Genomic DNA, 26,539 nt, shown 5'->3' on the forward strand with positions numbered 1-26,539 from the left:
TATTTAGGTAATATTATTTGGTATTGTCCGTAAGAATTGACCTGGCACTTATTAATCTTTCGGTCGTTTTCGTTCAACTACGCAATATTTGTATCCTGAAAGTATCTACATTACTAAAGTAACATATAAAGTTAGAGGTAAAGTGTCTGACTTCTACGCACGTTACCACGGGTTCGAAATCCCTAAGATCATTTTTTGTGGGCAGCGAAGCGTGACCACTGATTTACGGCCAAAATGCTTATCTGAAACCGAAGAACAAGTAGTTCCATGTCCTCCTTAAAGTTTACGTAATTCAATTGACCAACATCAAGAACTGGTACTTGGTCTTTTAAAAGTCAAACTAGCATTTAGCACATTTCATGGCTGTACTACGTAAAAAAGTTTGAAAAAAGCATACTGTTTGTAATGTGCTATTTGTGAGCATGGTGAATTCAGTTATGTCATTTTAAACAAAGACATATTTAAAAAAAGAAAAAATTCATTAGCATGGGCGAATAGAGACAGTCAGCAGAGTTGAGCTTATTCATTTTCGTAATATATTTCTTCCTATAAACGGGTCTTGGCAAACAGTGCAGATTGAACACCGTAAAACAGATCATGTGATCAGGGTCTCCACCGTTTCCTTAAATGAATTTCAGTCACAACAATAAAAAAAAGAAATAATTATACCCTTTAATTTGAAATAACCCAGGTTAGTAGAGTCATATGTAGATATAAGAGGACTAATATAAGTTGTAGCACTTGCTTCTGAAATAATTTTAAGTATATAAATTAACATAAAATAGAAATTTCTAGTCTATTAAACATTATGGGCTGAACATTCTTCCAAGTGTTACTTGTTCCAAGAATCTGAAAAGTCGGTTGATAATAATGCAGTCTGATTTTTCACTCTGACAGAAGTCGTACCAGTTCATCTCTAACAACGATACCAGACAGTCTGTCCTCATTAGAGTCATCAAACATATCTTTATTAGGTTAGGTTCGGTTCTTCACAAAAATCATTTATTTCATTGTCATTAAAAATGCAAACATTATGTAAGATACACGCAACTAACAGCACTATATCGCATACATAAACATATAGTCCACTAACTCAACATAATTTCTGATACGAGGGATTCTGTCTCGTCTGATCAGCTGTTTATTTTGGAAAATGAAGTCATTTATGTGTCAAAAGTAGTAACCATTCTTTATTATTGTTACAGCTCAGAAGCCTTTGAATTGTTAGCATATACTGATATAGGTAATGTTCTCCATCATTTTAAGTTACTCGATAAAGCGTTCGGACTACAATTGTTACTCGTGTCACTCAGGTAAACTCGGGTGATCTAGTCAGAGTTACACGGGTTTGTATGCCGAATGCGCCCAGTATATACCTGATTCAAAAGTACAAAAACATTGCTGACCTCAAACCGAACTTACCTGTATTTGTACATACACAGCTATTGATTTTGTTATAAATCAAGTACTGTTATGAGTTTTATGAATAAATAATACTTACCTGACATTACAGTCTGGATTTGTCTTTCCGTATACGGTGATCCGTATTATAGCCCTACCCGGAAGTGAACTTTTTACCTCGACACCGTTCTCTTCCGACACATGGCTTGTATATTCAGTTTCCTTTCTGGCGAAAGTATTCGCCCTACTTAGAACTGTTATACTAGCATGTGGGGTAGGAAGTGGGGGGGGGGGGGGGGGGTACCTGTAATGTCAGGTAAGTATTATTTATTCATAAAACTCTAATTTGATTACAAATTTTCCATTTTTATTTCATAAATGAACTTACCTGACATTACAGTCTGGATTTATCATGATTACAAAGCAGTACCCCTTGGTGGTGGGAGACATTTTAACAGTTCTAAACATAGAACCTCCCAAAATAGCAAACATATATATCATAGCTTACTATATAATAAAAAATTCATTACTCGCCTAATAATCATAGGTGGATCCACTGTACAACAAGTGATAAATTAATAAATTGCTGTTACACTTCCACTGGTTTAATATTGTTGTACTTCATGTTTAAACAACACATATATTGACAACTGTATATCCCTCGTATCTATATTGGTAAACATCACCAAATTCACACATAGTTTCATTAATCACAATAATATGTACACATGATGCGATCCGCAAGAAAGAATGAACCAGACATATGAGTTGTTTACTCATTTAAAAAATCAACTGAAACAGGTTTTAAATAATACTTTGTAAAAGTGGTCTCCCTTGACCAATCAGCAGCCTCCATGATTCGTTGTAAAGATACGCCCTTGAACAATGCCCAAGATGGGCCTATATTACGTGTAGATTGTCCCCTGACCTTCCCAACAGGTTTGTTTTCTTCTTGATAACAGAATTTTATCAACTGTACTATCCATCTAGAGATTGTTTGAGGAGACACTGGTCTATGTGGCTTGTTTAAAGCTAAGAATAGCTTGACAACATCATCTCTTGTTTCACTTTGTCTGAACTGTTCTGTATGTTTCAAGTAATAGGCTAGACAACGTTTAGGGTTTAAAAGCTTGTTATTCGGCAAAGCAGGTACAAAAATGCTTTGACCAAAATGACTAGGTCTGTCCTGTTTAGATAATCCTGATCTTAAGAATGTAACCCCATGTTTTTGAACATTTACCGATCCTTCTCCTAGTTGTAGCGCTTGAAGATCACTGCAACGTCTAAATGTTGTTATCGCCAGGAGAAAGCAGGTTTTCCAAGTCAGAAACTTCAAGGATGCATCCTTCAACGGCTCGAATGGAGATTTCTTCAGACATCCTAAAATGAGTAAAAGATCCCATTCAGGTATAAGTTTTTTAATGGGAGGTCTTTTGTTAAACACTGCTTTAAGTAAACGAATGACGAAAGGTTGCTGACCAACAGGAATATTCTCAACTGGGGCCAAAACAGATGAAAGCATTGATCTGTAACCATTGATTGTCTTATAACTAAGACGCTTTAAAACAGGTGTGTCAGAAAATCTGCACATTCTGCTAAAGAGGCAAGATACGGATCAATCTCTTTTGAACGACAATAAAAACAAAGAAAAATATCAAACAGGGAATGCAACGCACCAAAAGCGCAAACTCCTCAAAACGAACCCCCCAAAATAATCCTTTTGTGTTCCTTTTCTCCAGGATTTAGCGAGTAACTTTCTTGTGTCGCTAGAAAATCCTGTTGAAGAGAAACGTCAGTCGATAGCAACCATGCAGTCAGATGAAGTGTTTCCGGATGAGGATGGGATATTCTCCCGTTGCATTGTGTCAACAATTCCTGACTGTATGGTAGTTTCAGTGGACATGCTTTCAAGAGATCTAGAAGTTTTGGATACCAATGCTGTCGTGGCCACTGAGGAGCAATTAGGATCATTGTACAATGAAATGTTTGGAAATGATTCAGAACTCTGGGTATTAACTGTAGAGGTGGGAATGCATATACAAACATGTTCTGCCAAACAATTGACAGGGCATCCATAGCATATGCTAGAGGATGTGGAGTCCATGAGCAGAATAGAGGCGTCTTCTTGTTCTGGAAAGTTGCAAATAGGTCTATATTTGGTTGACCCCAGCAACTGAAAATTTTCCAGACTACTGCACTGTTCAAGGCCCACTCTGTTTCCCTGATTTTCTGTCTGCTTAATGTATCTGCCAGAATGTTCTTTTTTCCCATAACATGCACTGCTTTTAATGATATCTTGTTTTCCAAAGCTAATGTCAAAAGTTTCATTGTTAATTTGCACAGTTGAACAAACTTTGTCCCCCCTTGATGGTTTATGTATTGGCACACTGCCACATTGTCTGATCTGATCAGAACATTGCAGCCCTTCAGGTGGGAGGGGAAATGCTGTAAACTGAATTGAACTGCCATCATTTCCAAACAATTTATGTGCATTAGTTTCTGATAATTGCTCCATTGACCTTGACATGTCAAATTGTTCATGTGACCTCCCCAGCCCCATTTGCTGCTGGCATCGGTGGTCAGTGTAATTGGAAACTGATCTTTCTGCAAAGATCTGCCCAAGTATATGTTGTGATCCGACAACCACCAATTCAGATGTGAGGTCATCTTCTGTGTAACTGGAATTTTTACAGACAATTCCATCCTTGAAGGACTCCAGTTTTGCAGAAGATGAAGCTGGATTGGTCTCATGAACAATCGTGCATTTGGGACTAGTTATAGACAAGACGCTATCATACCTAGAAGGATCAGATAATGCCTCGCCGAGTTTTGTCCTTGTAACATATTTAGAACAGCTAATTTTAAGTTTTTCAATCTTACTTCTGTTGGATAAACTAAGCCTTTGTCTAGATCGAATCGGCTTCCTATGTAAGTTAGATTCTGAACTGGGATTAATTGTGACTTTGTTTTGTTTACAATGAATCCTAGCTGATAAAGGAGACTGAGAATTGACGATCGATCTTCCAAAAGATACTTTCTTTGTTTGTTTGCTGCCAGCCAATCGTCCAAGTAACTTGCTAGACGAATATTGTGCTTTCGTAAATGTGCTACCACAACTGATGTTACTTTTACAAATACCCTGGGAGCACTTGTTGGGCCGAAGCAAAGAGCTCGAAACTGATAGACTACTCCCTGAAATTGAAACCGAAGAAACTGACGATGGCCTTTGAAAATTTTGACATGGAAGTATGCATCTTTTAAATCGATCGTTAATGCCCAGTCGTTTTTGGTTACCAGATTTAGAACTTTTGACAAGGTATCCATCTTGAAATGTTGCTTGCGGAGATACTCGTTGAGGGGCTTCAAATTGATTACTGGTCTCATTTCCCCATTCTTTTTTGGCACTAGAAACAATGTGCTGTAGAAACCTGAATGTATTTTCTTTTGGTCTACTATTTCTACAGCGTTTTTCTTTAAAAGGTTGTTTATTTCCTGTTTTATGATTTCTTGAAATTTTAAAGGAAATTGGTAGGTTTTTTTCCTAAAAAAGGTGGTTTTCTTAAAAATTCCAACTTGTAACCTGTCTTTATAATTTCTAAAACCCATTTGTCTGTGGTTATTTTCTCCCACTCTGTAAGGAAATGAGACAGTCTCCCCCCTACGGGTATCTCCGGGTTTTTTGCAATAATACTTACATTGTCATTTTTCATCTGTTTTACCCACTCTTCCTCTAGTTGAGGTTGAGGAGCGTTTGTGGTAGTTTCCATAGCCACCCCTTGTCCGAAAAGAGGACTGTCTACCTTCAAATCTGTCCCGGGATAACTTGGGGATCCGAAAATTGTTCCAGTTTGCAGAACCAGAATTGTACGACTTGTCATCTTTATTAAGTGTAGGTCTTTTGTTCGTTTCAGGTAGAGTTCCTGAAAACTTGCGTTAATAATCTTTCTTTTTAATGTCGGGAATCAACTCCTCAACTTGTTTCTTATTATCTTTACGTGATTTTAGCAAAGACTCCAGTTCTGCACCAAACACACCATCTCCTGTAAGAGGCAGATTTGAGAATTCTAGATTATTTGGCTGTTCGTAGAGGCTAGTGTCTGATATAGCGACAGATCTTCTTATAATGTGGTGAAATGCCCCTGCTCTACCAATCTGATCAAGACATTTTGTCGACATAGCAAAAATGTCTTTCACCTGCTGTGTAGCCTGATCTTTACTGAACTTGTCCGACTGCAGAAACTGTAACAGGTTTCCTAGGCTCTGCTGTATGTACATTTGAATTACCAGTCCAAGTCTTGCGGCCTGTTGGCCTCTATAACCTATCTTTTCAACCATTTTAGCGGGTTGAGTGAAAAGAGTTTTACCTTTAGTACCTTTGGTGAAAGATGCCTTGTTACCGTACTTTTTGGTTAAACAGCACTCTATCAATGAATCAAGCGAGGGTACTTGAAGCAATTTTTCTGACTCACTGTCCACAGGGAATAAATCAAAATTTTCCTCTGAAAAAGATGTTAAAAAATTTGGTTCTTTACATCTATAACTACTGTTCAGAACGTCTATTTGAGAACTGTCTAGCACAAGACCCTCCTTTTTATCACTTTTCTTGACAAGGCCGTCGTCGCCAAACATTTCATAAAGATCTTTCTTTTGAGCCTCTGTCAAATTTTCACCCAAGGCAGCAGAACAGTTAACATTTGAAGAATCGTCTTTGTGACGGGAAAAATGAGAATCTGAATCGGATTCAGCATCCGACAGGCGAGGTTCTCTTGGTGAGAATTGTTCTCTAGGTGCATGGATTGAGACTGTATCATCCTCCACCTCAGAGTCATGTCTTTGTTGTCTTTGTGACAAAAAATCAGTGTCCGAATGACAAGAACTGGGATGTGTTCCCTTCTGAAACATTTGATCTCTTTCAATTAATTTTTGTAACATTGATTCCATTGCTGTAAATCTTTTTTCTAAAGTACTATATCTCGACTTGTGAGATTTCTTTTTAGTTTTTACAGACCCACTTTCCTGTAATGGTAATGACGCCGATAGGTTTGTCCCATCCGACCCGTCTGAAAAATTATCCTCCGCGTTATTATCTGAGGGGCACTCGCCCTCTTCCATCGATTTGTTCGATGCCATTGCGAAGAAAAAGTAAAATAATAAAATATTCACACTAACATATGAAAATTTTTTAATAGTATGCGACCACGGTTGCTTATACGATGCGAATACTTTCGCAAGAAAGAACAAACTGAATATACAAGCCATGTGTCGGAAGTGAACGGTGTCGAGGTAAACAGTTCACTTCCGGGTAGGGCTATAATACGGATCACGGTATACGGAAAGACAAATCCAGACTGTAACGTCAGGTAAGTTTATTTATGAAATAAAATTCATTTATACCTTTACTACCAAGGCGCTGCTAAATTAATTATTGTCCCACTGTAAACATTACCTAAATAACCGACATTGAGCAAGTGACGTCACTTAGGCCTACACAACGTTAGTATGTTCCGTTAACACTGCTGACATTAAAGCTGCATATAGTATAGTTCAACGACCTTGGGTATATCACACGTGTTACGTAAAATATAGAACACACATCATTTTTTACATGATGCTCAAGTTAATGTTCTAATACAAGAATACATGATATTCTATGCTAGCCATTTCATACTGGATAAAATTGGTGATTATTTCCTCTTCAAAGACATGTTTTAAGAACCTCTGGCTTATCTCCTGCGGATTATTTTAATATCTTCGGAAATAGTGTGTGTGAACATGATATTTTGTGTTATGAATCACAGAGATGTATTGTATGTAAAGGAGAAAAGCCGAAAACTGTCCATTATGTGAAAGAATGGACAAATCGAGGCGCAACGCGCCGAGATTGTCCATTCTTTCACATAATGGATAGTTTGAGGCTTTTCTCTGACTTAAAACACGGTCCTCACGAAAAAATCAAGATTGTCGTGATATTATATAATGTCTCTAATATTGTTCTCTTTGAGGCAAAGACAATTCATCGATTTGTGTCTCTGTGCTAAGTAAAAATACCAAGTCAAATAGAGTTTAAATTAGATTGCATATAAATATTTCTGGCAATTAAGTTTTTTAAACAAAAAGGATATTCAGTGCTGATTCTTAGGAAAGTTTCGAACATATCTTGTTGTGTAATATTTATGAATGATTTGAAGTACCTTTACAAAAAGTAAAATTTAACTTGGCCGTATGATGTATAAATAGTTGTCCATGCTTTGTTCGTGCTGAGTTTGCAGTTTTATATAAATGACGGGTCCAGGTGAAGACATTCTGAAATGTATGTATGTATTTTATATCATTATTACAAAACAATCGTTCTTATCTCGTAATTACGAGGTATTTTATCAATTTTATTAGAAGAAAATTACACGTATCATATGAGATCTTTTCTAGTTATGTCTCGTATCTCGTTTTACGAGAAAATATTTCGTTATTACCATAAAAAAACATCGTTATTAAAATAAAATGCAAAAAAAAAAATGTATTGTTAAATTAAGATCATTACGGCCAAATTTTCCGGTAATACCGAAATCCGAAATACCGAAACATGCAGTAAAACTTTAGGGAACTTGACGCTTTTTCTTTTTCTTTCTTTTTGTCGTTGTTGTTGTTTTTTGTTTTTGTTTTTTTTTGTTTTTTTTTGCAGTAGAAAGGTAAAATAAATTGCACATTTCTGGGTAGGACTGCAACAAATGTCAGTTATGGCAAAAATTTAATCAATTTTACACGAACACTGCATGAGAAATATAGGTCTGCAGCATTTGAAAAAGAAAGGAAAATTAGGTTTTTACCTCGACTATTCAAAGAATAGGTAGAGCTTTTGGACTCCAGTTTGTTTAATTCTGCCCATTGTTTTCTCGTTTAGGGCCCAATTATTATTTTATCCGCTTTCATGGAATTGCACTCTGTGCATCATTGAAGGTTCCATGTGCACCGCCGTATAAACACATCTGCGAATGTCTGTAAATTACATTCTGGTACTTATAACATGTGTAAATGTTGAGTTCTGCTCAACCCGGGGCTAGAGGGTGCCCCTTTTACAACTTTGAAATTTTTGATTAAGGTTTTATATGTAAGCTGGTATTTCAGTACCTACTAATTGAAATGGATTGAAACGCCACACTCTTGTTCACTGTAATGATCTGATATGCAGTGCTCAGGTGTTATAACTCTACTTTGCATTTTTACAAAATTATGCTATTTTTTCGACTAAGCAGTTGTTGGTTAAATTTTTGTATGTAAGCTAGTATCTCAGTACCCTCTAATGGGAATGGATTGAAACTTATACAATTGTCCATTGTCATGTACTGATATGCATTGCACAGGTTCCATAACCCTTTTTGCAATTTTACAGAATTATGCCCCCTTTTCGACTTTTAATATTCATTCATTTGACAAGGCTGTTGAATAGTCGAGCGCTGCTGTCCCCCGACAGCTCTTGTTTTTACATTACGTTGCCTATTTTCATATATTTTCTACTGAAAATGTCATACCAGGTTATTTATCTGCGATACTTTTCTATTGCGATTCAGGAGTACACAAAGAGGACTTTACTACTTTCTAACGGTTTAAAATTTAAAGTAACATTCAGCCCGCCCGCTTAGCTCAGTAGGTAGAGCGTCGGTGTAGGTAGAGCTTCGGTCTACGGATCGCGGGGTCGTGAGTTCGATCCTCGGGTGGGACGTATGTTCTCCGTGGCTATTCGATAGACGACATTGTGTCTGAAATCATTAGTCCTCCACCTGTGATTCATGTGGGGAAGTTGGCATTACTTGCGGAGAACAGGTTGTACTGGTACAGAATCCAGGAACACTGGTTAGGTTAACTGCCCGCCGTTACATGACTGAAATACTGTTGAAAAAACGGCGTTAAACCCAAAACAAACAAATAAACTAACATTCGGTAATTACTTTTGGCACATTGGGTTAAAATCATCCTTTCCCTTTCAGGTTTTTTTATTGCAGCTACAAATTCTGAAGAAGAAAAAAACGTTGCAGTTTATATTTCGAAACTTTCGAATTTCATAGTCTGATGTACTCACACCTTTCAACGTACAAGGTTGTTACTAGACCTGTCCATTATTAACCTGTACCTGTCCATTCTTAAAGTATCCATTATTTTAAGAATGGACAGTTACAGGTTAATAATGGACAGGTATAGTAAAATAATCGTGTGCATTGAGCGGTATCGGTACAATAACCTATATAATGGACAAAACTAACAAAGGATTACATCACAACCGTGTTTTAAAGTGCTATATATAAGATTATTGTGAAAAAAATGTCCAAGATTTTTCACTGACAAAATAATTTACTGTCCTACACAGGTATGCATCAGTGAACTTAAAGGTGGTTAATCAGAGTAAGTAACGGATTTGTTTTAATCAGTATTTGTGTTCATTCATCGCTAATACAATTTAGATGTTTTAAAATCTGGATATTATGGAAGCCCTGGAGGGACAATTAATTCCCGTACTTCCCACTTCTGACTTCTATCTTTTGCACTTCTCACTTCCAACTTCTTGACTTCCTACTTCCTACTTCTAACTTCCACACTTCTGACTTCTAACTTCCGCACTCCTGACTTCTTACTTCCGACTTCCAACTTCCACACTTCTTACTTCCGACTTCCAAAGAGGGAAAGTTGGAAGTTGGAAGTAATAAGTCAGGAAGTTAGAAGTCAGATGTGTGGAAGTTAGAAGTCAGAAGTGCAGAAGTTAGAAGTGGCAAGTAAGAAGTCAAGAAGTCGGAAGTAAGAAGTGTGGAAGCTGGAAATCAGAAGTCGAAAGTCAGGAAGTTAGAAGAGCGGAAGTTAGAAGTCAGAAGTGCGGAAGTTAGAAGAGGGAAGTAAGAAGTAAAAAAAGTCGGAAGTAAGAAGTGTGGAAATTGGAAATCAGAAGTCGAAAGTCAGGAAGTTGGAAATTAGAAGTGCGGAAGTTAGAAGTCAGAAGTGCGGAAGTTAGAAGAAGGAAGTATGAAGTCAAGAAGTCGGAAGTAAGAAGTGTGGAAGTTGGAAATCAGAGGTCGAAAGTCAGGAAGTTGGAAGTCAGAAGTGTGGAAGTTAGAAGTCAGAAGTGCAGAAGTTAGAAGTAGGAAGTCAAAAAGTTGGATGTGAGAAGTGCAAAAGTTAGAAGTGGGAAGTACGGAAATCAATTGGCCCTCCAGGGCTTCCATAGGATATAGTTATTTCAGTATTAGTTTAAATTTGATAAAAATACTGTGTACATGTATTTAACTAAAATTCATTAGAAATGCAAGTTTCTTATAGATTATTATTACCCCTCACCAATGTGGGTTCGAGCCTCACGTGAATTGTTCATGTGAGGGAGATATCCAGCTCCAGCGGGAGGTCGGTAGTTCTACCCAAGTGCCTGCCCGTATTGAAATAAAGGACTGTTGTGATTTGGTGAGAAAATCATCTACCCAGTGTAGGACTCGAACCTACGACCCCCTGCTTGCAAGTCAGGTGCTTTACCAACTGAGCTAACGGGGCTCCTGGTTGACCAGAAGCCTCGAATCACTACAGTCCTCCTCACTTTAATTTTGAAGGCTTAAACCTTATCGTGGAACCATTATGAGAGCGAGGCATCAACTGTTCAGCTCCCAACAGAGTATAGCCTCTGCAAATACCGCATGCTCTAAATAAATGGCCACGTAGCCTACCTTTACAGTGGAATTGCAGAGCGGGACATCAACTGTTCAGCTTCCAACAGAGTATAGCCACTGCAAACCGCATGCTCTACATAAACTGGCCACTGTAGCCCGCACTTTCCAATTTACCTCGTCGCCAATGTTGTATTTTGGTGTGAAAATCATCTACCCAGAGTAGGACTCGAATCTACGACCCCCTGCTTGCAAGTCAGGTGCTCTACCAACTGAGCTAACCGGGCCCCTGGTTTAACAGAAGCCTCGAATCATAACAGGACGGAGGGGCACATATGATCTTCCGCCACAATTAAAGCTGGAAAGTCGCCATATGACCTATTATTGTGTCGGTGCGACGTTAACACCCCCTCCCCTCGCCCCCACAGTTCCTTCAAAATATATATCTTTTTAACAGGATTCTAACACTATGCAATGGATATTTTTGTTCTAAAAGATGTTGCTTATATATGACTGACTACCTTTAAAATTCAATTTTAACATGTACCGAAGTGTAGTATGTGCGTTATTATAAAGAAAAGATTGGATATACCGCTAGGTAGTTTATTTATTGATTATAGCATGTAGATTGGACAAGTTGTTTTTCTGTGTTAACTCATTTTGCAAACTGTATGTTACAGACGCACAATAAAGACGATGTCTGAAACGGACCATTTGATAAAGAGAGACAATTTAGTAGCCAGTGAGCACGAGAGGTCCTCCTTTGATAGGATATGGAGGCCTTTAATAGCTGAAATGGTTGGTGTGACACTGTTCGTGTTTGTTGGATGTTGTGCGTTTCTCAGTGGGGAAATTACTAGTGTGGCCCTGGGTCATGGGCTCACTTTTGCTCTACTTATCATGGGGTTAGGTGAAATAAGGTAAGTTTCATGTCGGTGTCTAAAATGAACAAATTTATAATTATTAATTTACTTTAAATTATATAGATAAATGCTACAGTCTGACGCAATCTTGAATTTACTTAATTTTGAAACACAAGCACCTATACTTCACGTGTCGAAATAAATGTGTGTTTTTTTCTTTTAATTTGTATATATATATATTTTACACCACAATTTTACAATATGGCTTCAAAATATTTAAAATGCAAAAGAACGTTTGAAAGAGACAGTTTAGAAATTTAAAGATTGAAGAAAGATAAGGTGATAATTACTCCTATACCTTCATGCTGGCTATGAACGTTATTACATATTTATTGGTAAAAAGGATCACCAGGATATTAATTTCAATAAAATTTTTAACAGTTTAACCGTTACCCAGCTAAATTTCTGAAATGGACTGGCCCATCATTCACTTTGGGCAATACCATTTATTATTCGAAGGGGTGTTCACTGAAAATTTACTGACTGAATAGCGAACAGTGCAGACCATGATCCGTGCAGGCTGATCTTGGTCTGCACTGGTCACAAAGGCACAACCAATTGCCTCCAGCAGGCTAAAGGTTAAGAAATATTACATTCTGATTCAGCCTCCGTTTAAACGGCTAAATCTGTGCTTTTGGGTGGACGATCCTTAATATTTTCCCTAATATATTACATGTATATATAAAATGGGCAGTTTTCATAGAGCTCCTACACATATATAGTAAGACCCATTTCAGAGTATCAAATGAAGAGAAAATTATGGGTCGTATTTGTTTTGCTTACTCAAATCTCACCTATGTGACTTGGTATTGTTATTCATACTAAAATATATAATTCACCAGAGGCTACATTCCCTCATTTTTCCAAAATACATCCACTACGAAATGTAAAACAAAAATTTGCCTAGATTTTGACCACTGTAGTGAGTCTCCAGTTTAAAAATAGTGTTCAATAACCTATCTTCTATTACGCCAATAGATCAGATGGCTCCACCACTGGTTCGATTAGAATTTCTGAAGGACCATACCCTCGTTCCTTATTTGTGCGATTGCATATTTCTGTACCGAACTGTTACTAAAACGCGCAATGTCTTCATATCAGCAGGAAGTAAAATTTGATGAGATGACAAAAGCATATTCAAAGCATAAGAGATTCTATAGAATATCTGTCCAAATTTTATATAATATACTTTAATATATGTTATACAACTGCGTCAAAATATATATCTATCATTCATGATTTTCCTTTGACTAAATATCCGCATTCGATATACGCATTTTATCTTTATATGATATTCAACAAATATTTTATTAGATCTATATTTTTTTGATAATATGCATTCTATAAAATGAAAATAGAAAAAAAACCCAGCTGAATCGGTAGATATACTTTTATTATTGAAAAATTATGTTGCATGAAAGTATCATAATTGGTAATATATTAACACTAATGATCTTCCGTATGTATCTACCCACACATTGCAAATATTTCAAGTTTTCTCACGCGAAACGTATTTTTTTTTTCCCAGTAAACGTAAACAACAACGCAAATTCAAACTGCGTATATTGCTAAATGGTATTTCGGTATCCAGATTTGGATATACATGTACATTGATAAATTTAATTGCAACCATTAAAATATTTTAATATACTGGCAAAGGGCCGTCGTTTATATGACTGAAAAATTGTTGAAAAAGACGTTAAACCCGAACACAGACACACACACTGGTAAAGGTGTTATGTTTAGAGTAACTTTTTTTTTCTTACTTGAGACATCGGTCGATCATTTTTGTTCTCCTGCTGCTCTCTTGATTTACCAATAAAACACGTGTCATTTGAAACTTGAACAGCAGAGTGAGATGGGTTTCCTGTTTTTTTGTGTTTTTTTTTTTTTTTTGGGGGGGGGGGGGGGGGGGGGGGGGCAAATGAAATTTCCGATATCCACAAAATGAGTACATCGAGGATTCGAGGTTCAGTGGACATACATAGTGTTATGTTGGTATGTTGATAGAAACGAGCGCCTGGTCGTTGCCGTAGAAACTTGCATGGACAATAGATTTGTTGGGTATAACTACGCACCGACACAAATTTAGGTCATAGGGGAACTTTCAAGCTTTGATGCTGGAGAAACGCCCCAGGTGCCCCTCCGTGCATTATTTCACCACGGGCGGCCACCTAAGTGGAACCACCGACCTTTCATAAGCCAGCTCGATGGCTTCCTCACATGATATGCACAATAGATCTCTTTTTTGACAGAGTATCGCAAGTTGGTGTTTGTGACAAAATGAATCCTCTGAATTGGTGCTCTAAATCTAAAACATCCACTAGCATACATGTATATTTTAAAAATGTAAGTCATTGACTAGACTTCTTGTACTAGCAATAAATATTTGTACTGTTTTAGGTTAACATGCATTTTGTCTTATTTTTAACCTATTGTATAGTACTGTTAATCGTATGTTTACATAAACTATATGTAGTAATTGTTCATGTTTTCAAATCTAGGATAGCTTTGAGATATGGTCTCTCGTATTTTTGTATGTTCACGAGGTGTCTATTTTTTAATAAGAGGGCTTTGTTAACAATTCATGGCTTTATCCAGCTACCAGTTCATGGCTAAAGTTATGACCGAAGGATGCGTCCGGGGTCTTCCTCCCAGCACTAAACACTATTAAATGCTGGATAGTTCTTTTGAGACATCTTGTAAAATATTGCAAGTTTACTTTAACTGACAATATTACCTGCATCTTTCCCACGGCATTAATACACTTGCTTCACTTACATTGTCGGAATTGTTTCCTCCAAAGTTTGCCACTTGGGCTTGTGAGACATAATTGAGCCGCGCCATGAGAAAACCAACATAGTGAGTTTGCGACCAGCATGGATCCAGACCAGCCTGCGCATCCGCGCGGTCTGGTCAGGATCCATGCTGTTCGCTTTCAAAGCCTACTGGAATTACAGATACTGTTAGCGAACAGCATGGATCCTGACCAGACTGCGCGGATGCGCAGGCTGGTCTGGATCCATGCTGGTCGCAAACCCACTTTGTTGGTTTTCCCATGGCACGGCTCATATCAGTGCGAAATTTCTTCTACAGAAAACTTGAACCAAGTGATGCCCTATATACACATGTGTAATCAACATCTTATGACGTGGTTTTGAAAACCTTAACAAGTTCAATTAAAAATATACGATATTTGAAATAATTAATGAAAGGTTATCGACGCCAGTTGTTATGTCCGTACTCACTATTTGAGGTTTGTTCACTTTTTGCGCTATTGGTTACAATAATAGGCCTATTGATTCTGCTCATGACAATTGATGATTATGAGAACTGCAAAATTAAAGCATGATACACAGAAAAGTAAACACTGTCAGTAAGATCAGCTTTCATCTGTAAAATTACTTCTTTGTAAGCAGCATATGATTTAGAAAGATGAAAGATATAAGTAGATGTATCGTTCAGATGTCTTGCCACTTGCCTTTCCTAGGCTCATTTATCCTTTCGAATTGTCCTTGCTGTCAGTTTGTGTACTTGTACGAGCGTACGTGTTTCGTATTGGCGATCTGTGTCTCTTGCTGTGTTTTCTCTGCTCTATGCTTTCATGAAATCTACACTTACTTTTTATACGCCCGTTTGAAAAATGGGACGTATTATGGGAACGCCCCTGGCGGGCGGGTCGGCGGGCGGCGTCCACAGACTTTGTCCGGAGCATATCTTCTACATGCATGAAGGGATTTTGATGAAACTTGGCACAGTTGTTCACCATCATGAGACGGAGTCTCATGCGCAAGAACCAGGTCCCTAGGTCTAAGGTCAAGGTCACACTTAGAGGTCAAAGGTCAAATTCAAGAATGACTTTGTCCGGAGCATATCTTCTTCATGCATAGAGGGATTTTGATGAAAGTTAGCACAATTGTTCATCATCATGAGAAGGAGTGTCATGCGCAAGAACCAGGTCCCTAGGTCTAAGGTCAAGGTCACACTTAGAGGTCAAAGGATACAAGAATGAAAACTTTGTCCGGAGCATTTCTTCTTCATGCATAGAGGGATTTTGATATAACTTGGCACAAATGTTCACCACCATGAGGCGGAGTGTCATGCGCAAGAACCAGGTCTCTAGGTCTAAGGTCAAGGTCACACTTAGAGGTCAAAGGATACAAGAATGAAAACCTTGTCCGGAGCATTTCTTCTTCATGCATAGAGGGATTTTGATATAACTTGGCACAAATGTTCACCACCACGAGACGTAGTGTCATGCGCAAGAACCAGGTCCCTAGGTCTAAGGTCAAGGTCACACTTAGAGGCCAAAGGTCAGATACAAGAATGACTTTGTCCGAAGCATTTCTTCTTCATGCATGGAGGGATTATGATGTAACTTGACACAATTATACACCATCATGAGACGAAGTGTCATGCGCAGTTCCCTTCTGTAGAATTACTTCCCTTTGTTGTTACTATAAATAGCTTATATTGTAACTTTTTCATTACTAGTCGTAGGGAAAAATCGAGACCACTTTTCTGTAGTACAACATGCATGCTACATCCAATTTTGAGGTGTATTTTGACCAGTCTCTACCTGGTAAAGATTTTTGTGAGGACTTACAATTTTTTTTTTTTTTTTTTTTTTTTTTTAAGATTAACTTCCCTTAGTTGTTACTATAAATAACTTATATTGTAACTTTTTTATAATTGACCGTAGGGAAAAACTAAGACCACTTTTCTGTGGTACAGCATAGATGTTACTTTCCAATTTTAGGTGTATTTTAAGGTATCTCTACCTGGTAAGGATTTTTTTTGTGGACTTAGAAAAACAAAACACTTACAGTTATTACTAAACAACCACAAAATTAAAATTCCATTTGCAAATACGGGTGCTAGAGTAAAGAAATTTGCTGTGACGGGCGTATATTGTGACATTCTTGCACTCTTGTTATGTTTTTCTTTATTCACGATTATTAAAAAGCACATATCGGTCTAACACTTCGATAACGAATTTGATAATCTCATTAAGATTATATTGTTTATAACCTCATTAGGCTTTCATTTTATTACGTTTTTAGTACTTTAAGCCTTTTCGTTTTCAACGTGACGTAATTGAATTGTGCGCACAGGCATATGCCAGATACGACCCTGATAAGTGCCAGGTGTATGTTATTTATTAACACGAAGTTTCGGGTTACTGACTCGAAATTTCGAGTTACGTATTTCGAAATTTCGAGTTACTAACTACAATAGTTTACGTTAATGTATAGGTCCTGGTCAATATTACGTACCTTTTGTATCCATCGGGTAGCCCTACAGGGTCATATGATTATGATGACCGGACAGTGTTTGCCCATAAAGCCGTATCACTGTTTAATACCCCAGTCACACATACGGCGCGGATAGCCATACGACTAGCCACGGATAGAAACGTAGTAAACCGTATCGATCCGTACCTGAGCGTACGGATTGGAACGGATTGATACGAAGTACTACTTTAGGGTACGGCTCAGGTGCAGATCGATACGGATTACTGCGTTTCTATCCGTGGCTAGATGTAGCTATCCGTGCCATATGTGTGACTGGGGTATAAACCATGTTTAAGTCTGGAAGGTTTTCGACCTAGTTTGAGTCCATATGGCAAGTAAATATTAACATACCCTACATGAATGTGTTGTAATGAGTCTGGATAGATCTAGATTTTGAGGAGAAGTCAAAGAAGGTGACCGGGAAGTATTCAAACTTAGAATATTTCCCTATTTTGCCCCTATCTGATAGGTATTCGACCTAGTTCGAGCCCCTGCCACCTGAACATACTGTAAATGAAAAAAATTGGTATTTATCTTCGACACAGGATGAAATCTGGAGTAGCTCTAGAGACTGTGGGATAGGTCATATATTGATGTATAGTTGTACATGTTCAAGTCGCTACATGTTCGGTAAAATATGAATGTGTAGATAGATGATTCCATTTTGAAGAGTCAAAAGTCGTCCATTACATTTTTGGCCTTTGACAGACGGACAGACGTTCAAATTTTACGAATAAAAGGGCAAGATAAGTCGAAATTTAGAGTTAATATATGAAACGCACCTGGCACTAACGGCCTTCCGTAGATAATTTATCAAAATCCTGTTATAATGCGGATGCAGAAGTCATGCGTTAAATTAAACATTGACGAAGATTTCATAAACGATAGCAACAAAAAACTAGTTGCACACGGTTCGAATAGGCGATTTTTTTTTGTTCACGTGTGTAGCAGTTTGGATTAAGTAAGTTTTACCCTAACAGCCTCATTGTTAGGCCCCTTTGGTCATACACAATATGCCTGAGCGGGTCTTGTAGTTGCAAAATAAAATATGTCATAGAAAAATGACACAAATATTTTGAAACATAACTATATATATCTACTGTACCTGTTTATTTCAAGTTGTTGTATCCTGGAGAGTTTTGTATAGAGCAATTCGCGTAACTCTTGATTTTTCTAGCATAATTCATTTTGTTATTTATTGTTGTATCGAAGAAATTCAAGGAAAAATCTGCAAACTAGGTATTAAACATTTTAAATCTTAGGCCACACCAAATTAAAAAGTTGTTCATTGGATTTGCCGCTCGTATATTTTCAGACACACAAAAAAAATTCAAGGCAAAATTTTTTGGTGCGCTACTTTTTACGGACGTAACAGCGTACAAATGCTTATAATTCCAGTCCCAGATTGTTCTAAAATGTAATATAATCAAAAATAATACATTTCGTCTATAATACATCGGGGCACTTATAATATATTCAGTTGTGTTAAAGTTATCTTCCCTTACGCAGTTACGCCATTTTCTTCCAATGTTTGCCAAATTAATTTGCTACTAAAATCGGACTTATTTCATTGAAAATTGGATGAAAATACACACTAGTTTATTTGATAACATCAATCTACATTTTTTTGGTAAGGGTAAATACATATTGATGCATTTCTGTTTTCTGTTTTTCCTGTCAAAATGATCAGTATTTTTATACGAAAGTGGATGGGGTAAGGAATTTACACTATGAATTGTGTTCAGACCAATTTAGAGCTTTAGTTTTTTTCAGTCCTCGAGTAGAATAATGTTAATGCACGTTAACCATCATTTCAAACCTTAATTGAGACTTTGTTTCAACAAATTCAATCTGTTAAGAAAGTTTAAAGTTAGAACAAGAAGGAGATGTCGATCTGTAAGACAGCATGCTCGAATTTTCTCAGTGCTTGACACTGAATTAGAGCTTTGCCAGTGAAAGGGGCATACCAGTCAATAGCTTTGAAAGTAACAGAGATATTGGACATTATATAAAACTTTAACCAAAAAAATCTAAGTTAAAAAGTGGCATAACTCTGTCAAAATTCAAATGAGAGTTGTGGGAAAAGTTTCTTCTGGTGTAGACTTCTGCATTGTTGTATGATACATATTTTCTTGTATCATAGCTCGGTGTTTTTTCTTAACAAATTTGGTGCAGGTAATTCGTATACACTGAGTACAGGGTGCGGTAACTAAAAGTGTGCGGGTATTTAATACCCGCACGCTAGTTACCGCACTGTTGGATAGGAAAGTATGCCAGCGTGTCTGGAACAGTAGACAGCGAAGTGTATTTTATTGATTTTCTGCTCTAGCATTGGTTTATTTTACCTGGGCTTTACACATTTGTAAAGCAAGGATTTTAAGTACTCACTGAACTGCTGTATATGGCAATGTGGAACGCCTACAACTACCATATATGGATGGCTATGATACAAAACAGAAAGAACATTAAAACTCTCAGGTAAACGATTTATACTCGGGGGCTACGCCCCCTCGTACAAATCGTTTACCCTCGAGTTTCAATGCTCTTTCTATTACTAACAGCATTGACAAACACATACATTATTTGATTACACTGAACTGTATGCCAGTGTTATTACATTTCCATGAGTTTGCTTTGTTGTGCGTCTGTGGGTTAAAATGTACCCAAACCAAAATGTATCGTGTTTTCTCTATCCTTGGTGAATTATTTCTAATGTAAAAGGGCTACACATTCTATTTTTAGGTTTTTATTAGTTAATCGAGAGCCAAAACAAGACAAATATATTTCTTCGCTCTTCGCTCGCTCCTGATTTTCTCAAAAACAAAAACAAATATTTAAATTATTTTTTCGCTCGCCGCCTCAATTTTTTTCAGAAAAAAATCCGATGAACAACTTTTCAATTTGGTGTGGCCTTAGATAAATTATTAATGAATACTAGTACGGCCAAGTATCGTGCCAGAGCGATAGAAACACCAAGATAAAGTTACATAGGACTCTATACGAAAAATGGTTATATTCCTCAAAATATCCGGGGCTGTTCCAGTTGCAGTTTTACTTCACGATCCCTGCCAGTAAGCATGAGCGGAGTAATAAACTATGAATTTAAATGATAATCTTTGTAATATGTAGCACATATGTGATAAACAAAATATATCAACTCTGAAATATAGATATAGAAAGAGAGCGCATCTCTTGCCGAAAACCTTTCAACATTTTCAAGGGGGAGGCCCCAAAACCCAGTCCGCCAGGAGACAGATTCGCCCTCTCTCACCTACCCCACACTCGCAGCATCTCTGCTTGGTTTAAAGCTGTTCTGCTCATATCTGGCGTAAGTTCAAAATCATCCTGGAACGCCCCTGATATTGTTGCTAATCACTTTGTCAAGCTGAGTTTCTGACCTAAGTTCTGTCGTTTACAACAAAACAATGGTAACCTGGATCTTAATCATTTCAGAAAGAGATGTTTTATGTATGTCTTGCTTAAAGAGGGTAGTTCCCACGAAAAGCGCATTCATACAATACTGTAAAATCATTTAAATTCGCTAGCATGAAATTTCGCGCAAATGTGAAAAAGAGCTGTTTCGCGCAGGCTTTAATTCGCGCATTTTCAATTTTAGGAATGAATATAAAATTAAAAAATAATAAAAGCGCGGTCTTTAATTCGCGCATCGGTCCTAGCGCGAAATACGCGAAAATTCGTCCTACGCGAATAAAAATAATTTCACAGTACTCAGTTTCTTAACCTTTAAAGTGATACCTTTTGCTACAAATATGTGATCTGTTTGCCCTTAAAATTTTCAAGGTCGCCAATGTTTTCTATGTTACTGTCATAACAATAAAACTATGTTATAACTTTATCTTCAGTGGTGGACATTTCAATCCTGCCGTTACGTTGGGAGTCACACTGGCTGGCGGACTGCCGGTAGTCCTTGCTCCTGCTTATATCATTGCACAAATAGTGGGTGGGATACTTGGCGCTTCGCTGGTCAGGGTACGTATATTTTCAAATATTAAAAGAAACAAAAGAGTGCCTTATATAATATTAAATCTTTATACCCGCTATAATACGTCATGACTAGCTTTTTTCAAAAAGATATTGGAAGTTTTCTATACAATAAAAGTTAGTTGTATATGTGCAGCAAGAAAGAGATTGTGCAACAGTCAGTTTGATTAGTATGATGTTTTGCCTAGCTATATCAAAGCTCTCTGTTTCAGGGTACTTTACCTAAAGGCGTATATTCTATGATAGGGGGAGGGGTTCACCACCTTGGAAAGTTTTATATCCCCGCCTCAGAAACAGTCGCAACAGAAAGTGTTGAGCCAGGCTGGGGGTTGCTGATAGAACTGGTGTTGACTACAGTTCTAGTATTCACAGTGCTGATGTCAGCTGTAAATCCGAAAACCAAGACTTCGTTGGCACCCCTGGCTATAGGGTTCGCCGTGGCTGCGGACATCATGGCCGGGTATGAATCTCTTTAAAATTTAGCAGAATAGAATAAAGGAATTGACGGACATTCTTTGTCAGATTGTAGTGCTGGACAAGTTTCATTGTAGTCTCTAGTTCAACAACTTAGAAATAAGAAATTTGATTTGACACATTTGTTATATTGATGCAACAACATGAGATTATAGTTACCACTTGACATTGACTTATTTTACATATGCTGCCAAATTTGAAAACTGTCAGAAATATCTTTCAAGTCAAACTCAGATTATTCTAAGGAGAGCATCTATGAATCCAGCTAGGTCCAGGCTTTATAACTGAAAAAATAAAACAACAAACTTTTCCAATTAGCTTTTAAGTCAAAAGAAACACGTAAATACCTGTTATTTCTTGTTCAGAGTTCGGTTGACTGGAGCTTCCATGAACCCGGCTAGAGCCATTGGACCGGCCATTGTGGCAAGTGCGGTTTTAGACGATGCGTGGGAATACCATTATATTTACTGGGTTGGTCCGATTCTCGGTGCCATCTTGGCAGCTTTGTTATACAAGTAAGTTCAAACAGCTGCATGGCTCTGGGTTTTTTTTTTTGCAAATTCTGAACTCCATCGAACTTCCATTCGAACCTTCTAGTTTCAAAGATTTAATTCGTTATTTTTAATAAAAGCTCACCTTTCAAATACATTTTCCTATTTATGAAGGAAAGGTCAACATCTTTCAATATGCAAAATATGAATATTAACCTTTAGCCTGCTGGCGGCAAGTGATTCTGCCTTTGCGATTAGTGCAGGCTGATCATGGTTCGCACTGTGGCTATTCAGTCAGTATATTTTCAGTGAACACTCCTTCGAATAATAAATGGTACTGCCCAAACTGAATGATAGACTAGTCCATTTTGAAAATTTAGCAGGGTAAAAGTTAAAAAATGTACAGACGGAACTTTTAAGATGTTCTCTGAAAATAATTGTACATTAACTATAAATTGTAAAACATTTTCATTCTCACATGAACCTGTAGCTTGAAGATAAATATGTAAATTTTATTTAGAATAACAGCACGCTATTGGCGTATGAATAGAACCACTCATGGTTTAAAAGGTGTATAGTTACCTTGCACAGTTACACTTACATAAATTCAAAGTGATAAATTCACCAAAGTCATATGATGTTTTATTTGCACTTTGGATTCTACGGAGTCCTATTTGTGACGAAATTATACAGTTTTGAAATAAAGTATACTTCTTATTCAACAAAACGTATACCACTGTGTACGGCAAGTGTATTCCTTGATATATCTGCCTCCAGGTGTATGTTTAAGAAAAAGTAAAGACGGCAAGCATTATAACATACCGGAAATTATAAATGAAGTTTAATGCCTTGACATGTTAATTATATGATTAGTATCATGTAAAGCGCAACAGAATGCTACAAGAGATAATACTTTGGAACATGAAACTTTGAAAAAAAACTTTTGACAGTTCAGATCTTAAAATTTATGCGTGTACCATTATGTATGTATAACTAAAATGTTGTCATGTTTAATATTCCAGATTATTTTTCACTTCTGCGAATCAACGTTGGATAGCCCGGGCAGAAACGGTGTAATATGAAAAAGATGTAAAGATATTTCATATATCTGGCTGGATTAGTAATAATTAAAGTTTGCACCACAAGGACTTATTCTTCGGGAATGTATATCATTCACATATTCATGGCACATTGACATAGCTACCTTCGGGCGCTCGAAGCAAGTTGACTCTGTGTTTGCATTCTTGTCTGAAACAAATCGTACAGTTAGAACAGGCACTAGGACCTCTGTCAGAAGGTCGGCACTTCAGTGATAAGCCTCGGTGCCTTTTGAGCCACAATGTGTATGCCACTGCGACATAAGATGTAGATTAGTACAATTTTCCGTCTGCATAAAATAAAAGAAATCATATGAGCCGCACCATGAGAAAACAAACCAACATAGTGCGTTTGCGACCAGCATGGATCCAGACCAGCCTGTGCATCCGCGCAGTCTGGTAAGGATCCATGCTGTTCGCTAACGGTTTCTCTAATTGCAATAGGCTTTGAAGCGAACAGCATGGATCCTGACCAGACTGTGTGGATGCGCAGGCTGGTCTGGATCCATGCTGGTCGCAAACGCACTATGTTGGTTTTCTCATGGCGCGGCTCATATGATTTATTTTATTTTAAGCAGACGGAAAATTGTACTAATCTACATCTAATGCTCATATAATATCAGTATAATCGTAACATTCAATATCTCTAAAGTAATACGATAAACGCCGTAAAAGCTGACGGCCGAAATCAGATGGTGCTATTGAATTGAACAGAACATCAGAGCCAGATACCCCGTATGCATGTCCCTTTTCATCACTTGTCTACGCTATTATCTTTGCAAACTATGCCAGGCATGCTGAAGGTGTATATCGTTGCTTCTTTATATATTGATAAGACAATGTTTAATTTGAAAATTCAGTGCAGTCATGTTGAAAGTGTATATCGTTGCTTCTTTATATATTGATAAGACAATGTTTAATTTGAAAATTCAGTGCAGTCATGTTGAAAGTGTATATCGCTGCTTCTTTATATATTGATAAGACAATGTTTAATTTGAAAATTCAGTGCAGTCATGTTGAAAGTGTATATCGCTGCTTCTTTATATATTGATAAGACAATGTTTCATTTGAGCATTCAGTGCAGTCATGTTGAAAGTGTATATCGCTGCTTCTTTATATATTGATAAGACAATGTTTCATTTGAACATTCAGTGCAGTCATGTTGAAAGTGTATATCGCTGCTTCTTTATATACTGATAAGACAATGTTTCTTTTGAACATTCAGTGCAGTCATGTTGAAAGTGTATATCGCTGCTTCTTTATATACTGATAAGACAATGTTTCATTTGAACATTCAGTGCAGTCATGTTGAAAGTGTATATCGCTGCTTCTTTATATATTGATAAGACAATGTTTCATTTGAAAATTCAGTGCAGTCATGTTGAAAGTGGATATCGCTGTTTCTTTCATACTGAAGAACTGGGCAAAAATCGATTCTATTATCTTTCCTTGTTTATTGAGATCAACGCTATACCTTGTTGTCTCCCTTCGACCGTCTAGCTAAATATCGATCACTGTCGAATATTTTTTAGCGAGTGTTGCAGATCGTTATGGTTCGGCTATCTCCGCTTATCGTATCACGGGAGGTGCCGATCATAAAAAAAGCAAGGATTATAGATTAGAGATCTACTGTAAAAACGTAGTGGGAAGGGTGATTTATTTTACACCAATTTTAAGTACCGGTAAAACAACAACAGCAAATATAGTCATCAACTTGGTTTAATTCTGTTTCTCAATAATGTAAAATACGGAACGGAAAAAAGTAAACACTACATTATTTATTCTTTTATTTTGCATAGTCAAAGAGCTATAAAAAGGTGTTTTATACTTCTTTGGCATAGTATATGAAAATGTGATCAACGCTACATTATCTTTGCAAACTATGCCAGACATGCTGAAGGTGTATATCGTTGCTTCTTTATATATTGATAAGACAATGTTTCATTTGAAAATGCAGTGCAGTCATGTTGAAAGTGTATATCGCTGCTTCTTTATATATTGATAAGACAATGTTTCATTTGAAAATTCAGTGCAGTCATGTTGAAAGTGTATATCGCTGCTTCTTTATATATTGATAAGACAATGTTTCATTTGAAAATTCAGTGCAGCCATGTTGAAAGTTTATATCGCTGCTTCTTTATATATTGAAAAGACAATGTTTCTTTTGAAAATTCAGTGCAGCCATGTTGTAAGTGAATATCGCTGCTTCTTTATATATTGATAAGACGGTGTTTCATTTAAGAAATAATTTATAGCAAAAGAGTGCTTTAACACTATTTATGCATGATGGGCGTTTATACGTCGGGCGCAGCCCGAGTTAAATTAATTGTAAGACATATTACAGCCCGAGTGTATAAATAGTTAAAACACTCTTTTGTTATAAATTATTTCGATTCTAATATAAAACAGTAGATAAAATATAGAAACGCTCTTTCTTCGTCGCAACAAAAACTATGGCGTCACCGCATATTTACGTGACGTCATTCTAGCGTAAGAGTCTGTGTGTTTTAACAGAGATAAATATATTAGAATTGAAAATTCAGTGCAGTCGTGTTGAAAGTATATATTGCTTCTTCTTTATATATTGTTAAAACAATGTTTCAATAAAGTGGTATGCTTTGAAAATTCCGTTTTTGTCATATTTTTAATAGCTTCATTGACATAGGCCTACTGGGTTTCAGAGCAACGTTTCCCCACTTTAAATGAGTAAACTGTTCATGTGGTGTCACGGAATCAAGGTTATTCTAAGAGAAGTTTTTTCAATATCAAATATGAGCCGTACCATGAGAAAACCAACATAGTGCATTTGCGGCCAGCATGGATCCAGACCAGCGCGTGTTACCGCTAGACCACCGAGCTAACAGAATGTAAAATACAGATGTACAGTGATATGTGTAGATATGTGTAAATATAACTCCGGGGAATCACGTAATTAAATGATAGTCGCACGAAAAAAATGGGTGTCGGTGCACTCGGTGTTTCGAGTTAAAGAAGCCCTACACTATTCCTCGTTTAAATGGGTCAGCAGTGTTGTTGTACTTATAAAATAGACTGGCTCGGTTTATAGGTTGGTCAGGGCAACGGATATGCGATATGTAGTGTATTTTGTCATTATTTTTGAGCATTGATCCCCTTCAGTTTGGAACTGTCCATGTTTAACAAACGCGTTTGTTTATTTTATGAGGAGTATCATATAGTCATTGTCTTCCGATTATCTCCTAT

General features: G+C 37.0%; 2 protein-coding genes across 2 annotated transcripts; one reads left to right on the top strand and one right to left on the bottom strand.

Moving 5' to 3' along the window:
* Positions 1 to 2,340: 2,340 nt before the first annotated feature.
* On the bottom strand, positions 2,341 to 6,431 carry LOC128555339 (uncharacterized). Its single transcript, XM_053537516.1, has 2 exons — positions 5,097 to 6,431; positions 2,341 to 2,781 (listed from the first exon to the last, which is right to left on the bottom strand). Exon 1 carries the CDS (start codon positions 6,340 to 6,342, stop codon positions 5,335 to 5,337), a length of 1,008 nt encoding a protein of 335 aa, XP_053393491.1. The 5' UTR covers positions 6,343 to 6,431; the 3' UTR covers positions 2,341 to 2,781; positions 5,097 to 5,334.
* A 3,247-nt stretch (positions 6,432 to 9,678) lies between these two features.
* LOC123564880 (aquaporin-8-like) lies at positions 9,679 to 25,945 on the top strand. Its single transcript, XM_045358788.2, has 6 exons — positions 9,679 to 9,795; positions 11,717 to 11,956; positions 21,117 to 21,243; positions 21,468 to 21,715; positions 22,095 to 22,244; positions 23,243 to 25,945. Exons 2-6 carry the CDS (start codon positions 11,733 to 11,735, stop codon positions 23,295 to 23,297), a joined length of 804 nt encoding a protein of 267 aa, XP_045214723.2. The 5' UTR covers positions 9,679 to 9,795; positions 11,717 to 11,732; the 3' UTR covers positions 23,298 to 25,945.
* The last annotated feature ends 594 nt before the right edge of the window (positions 25,946 to 26,539 follow it).

The sequence above is a fragment of the Mercenaria mercenaria genome, chromosome 2 (genome assembly GCF_021730395.1).
Source record: "Mercenaria mercenaria strain notata chromosome 2, MADL_Memer_1, whole genome shotgun sequence".
In the NCBI taxonomy this organism is placed as follows: domain Eukaryota; kingdom Metazoa; phylum Mollusca; class Bivalvia; order Venerida; family Veneridae; genus Mercenaria; species Mercenaria mercenaria.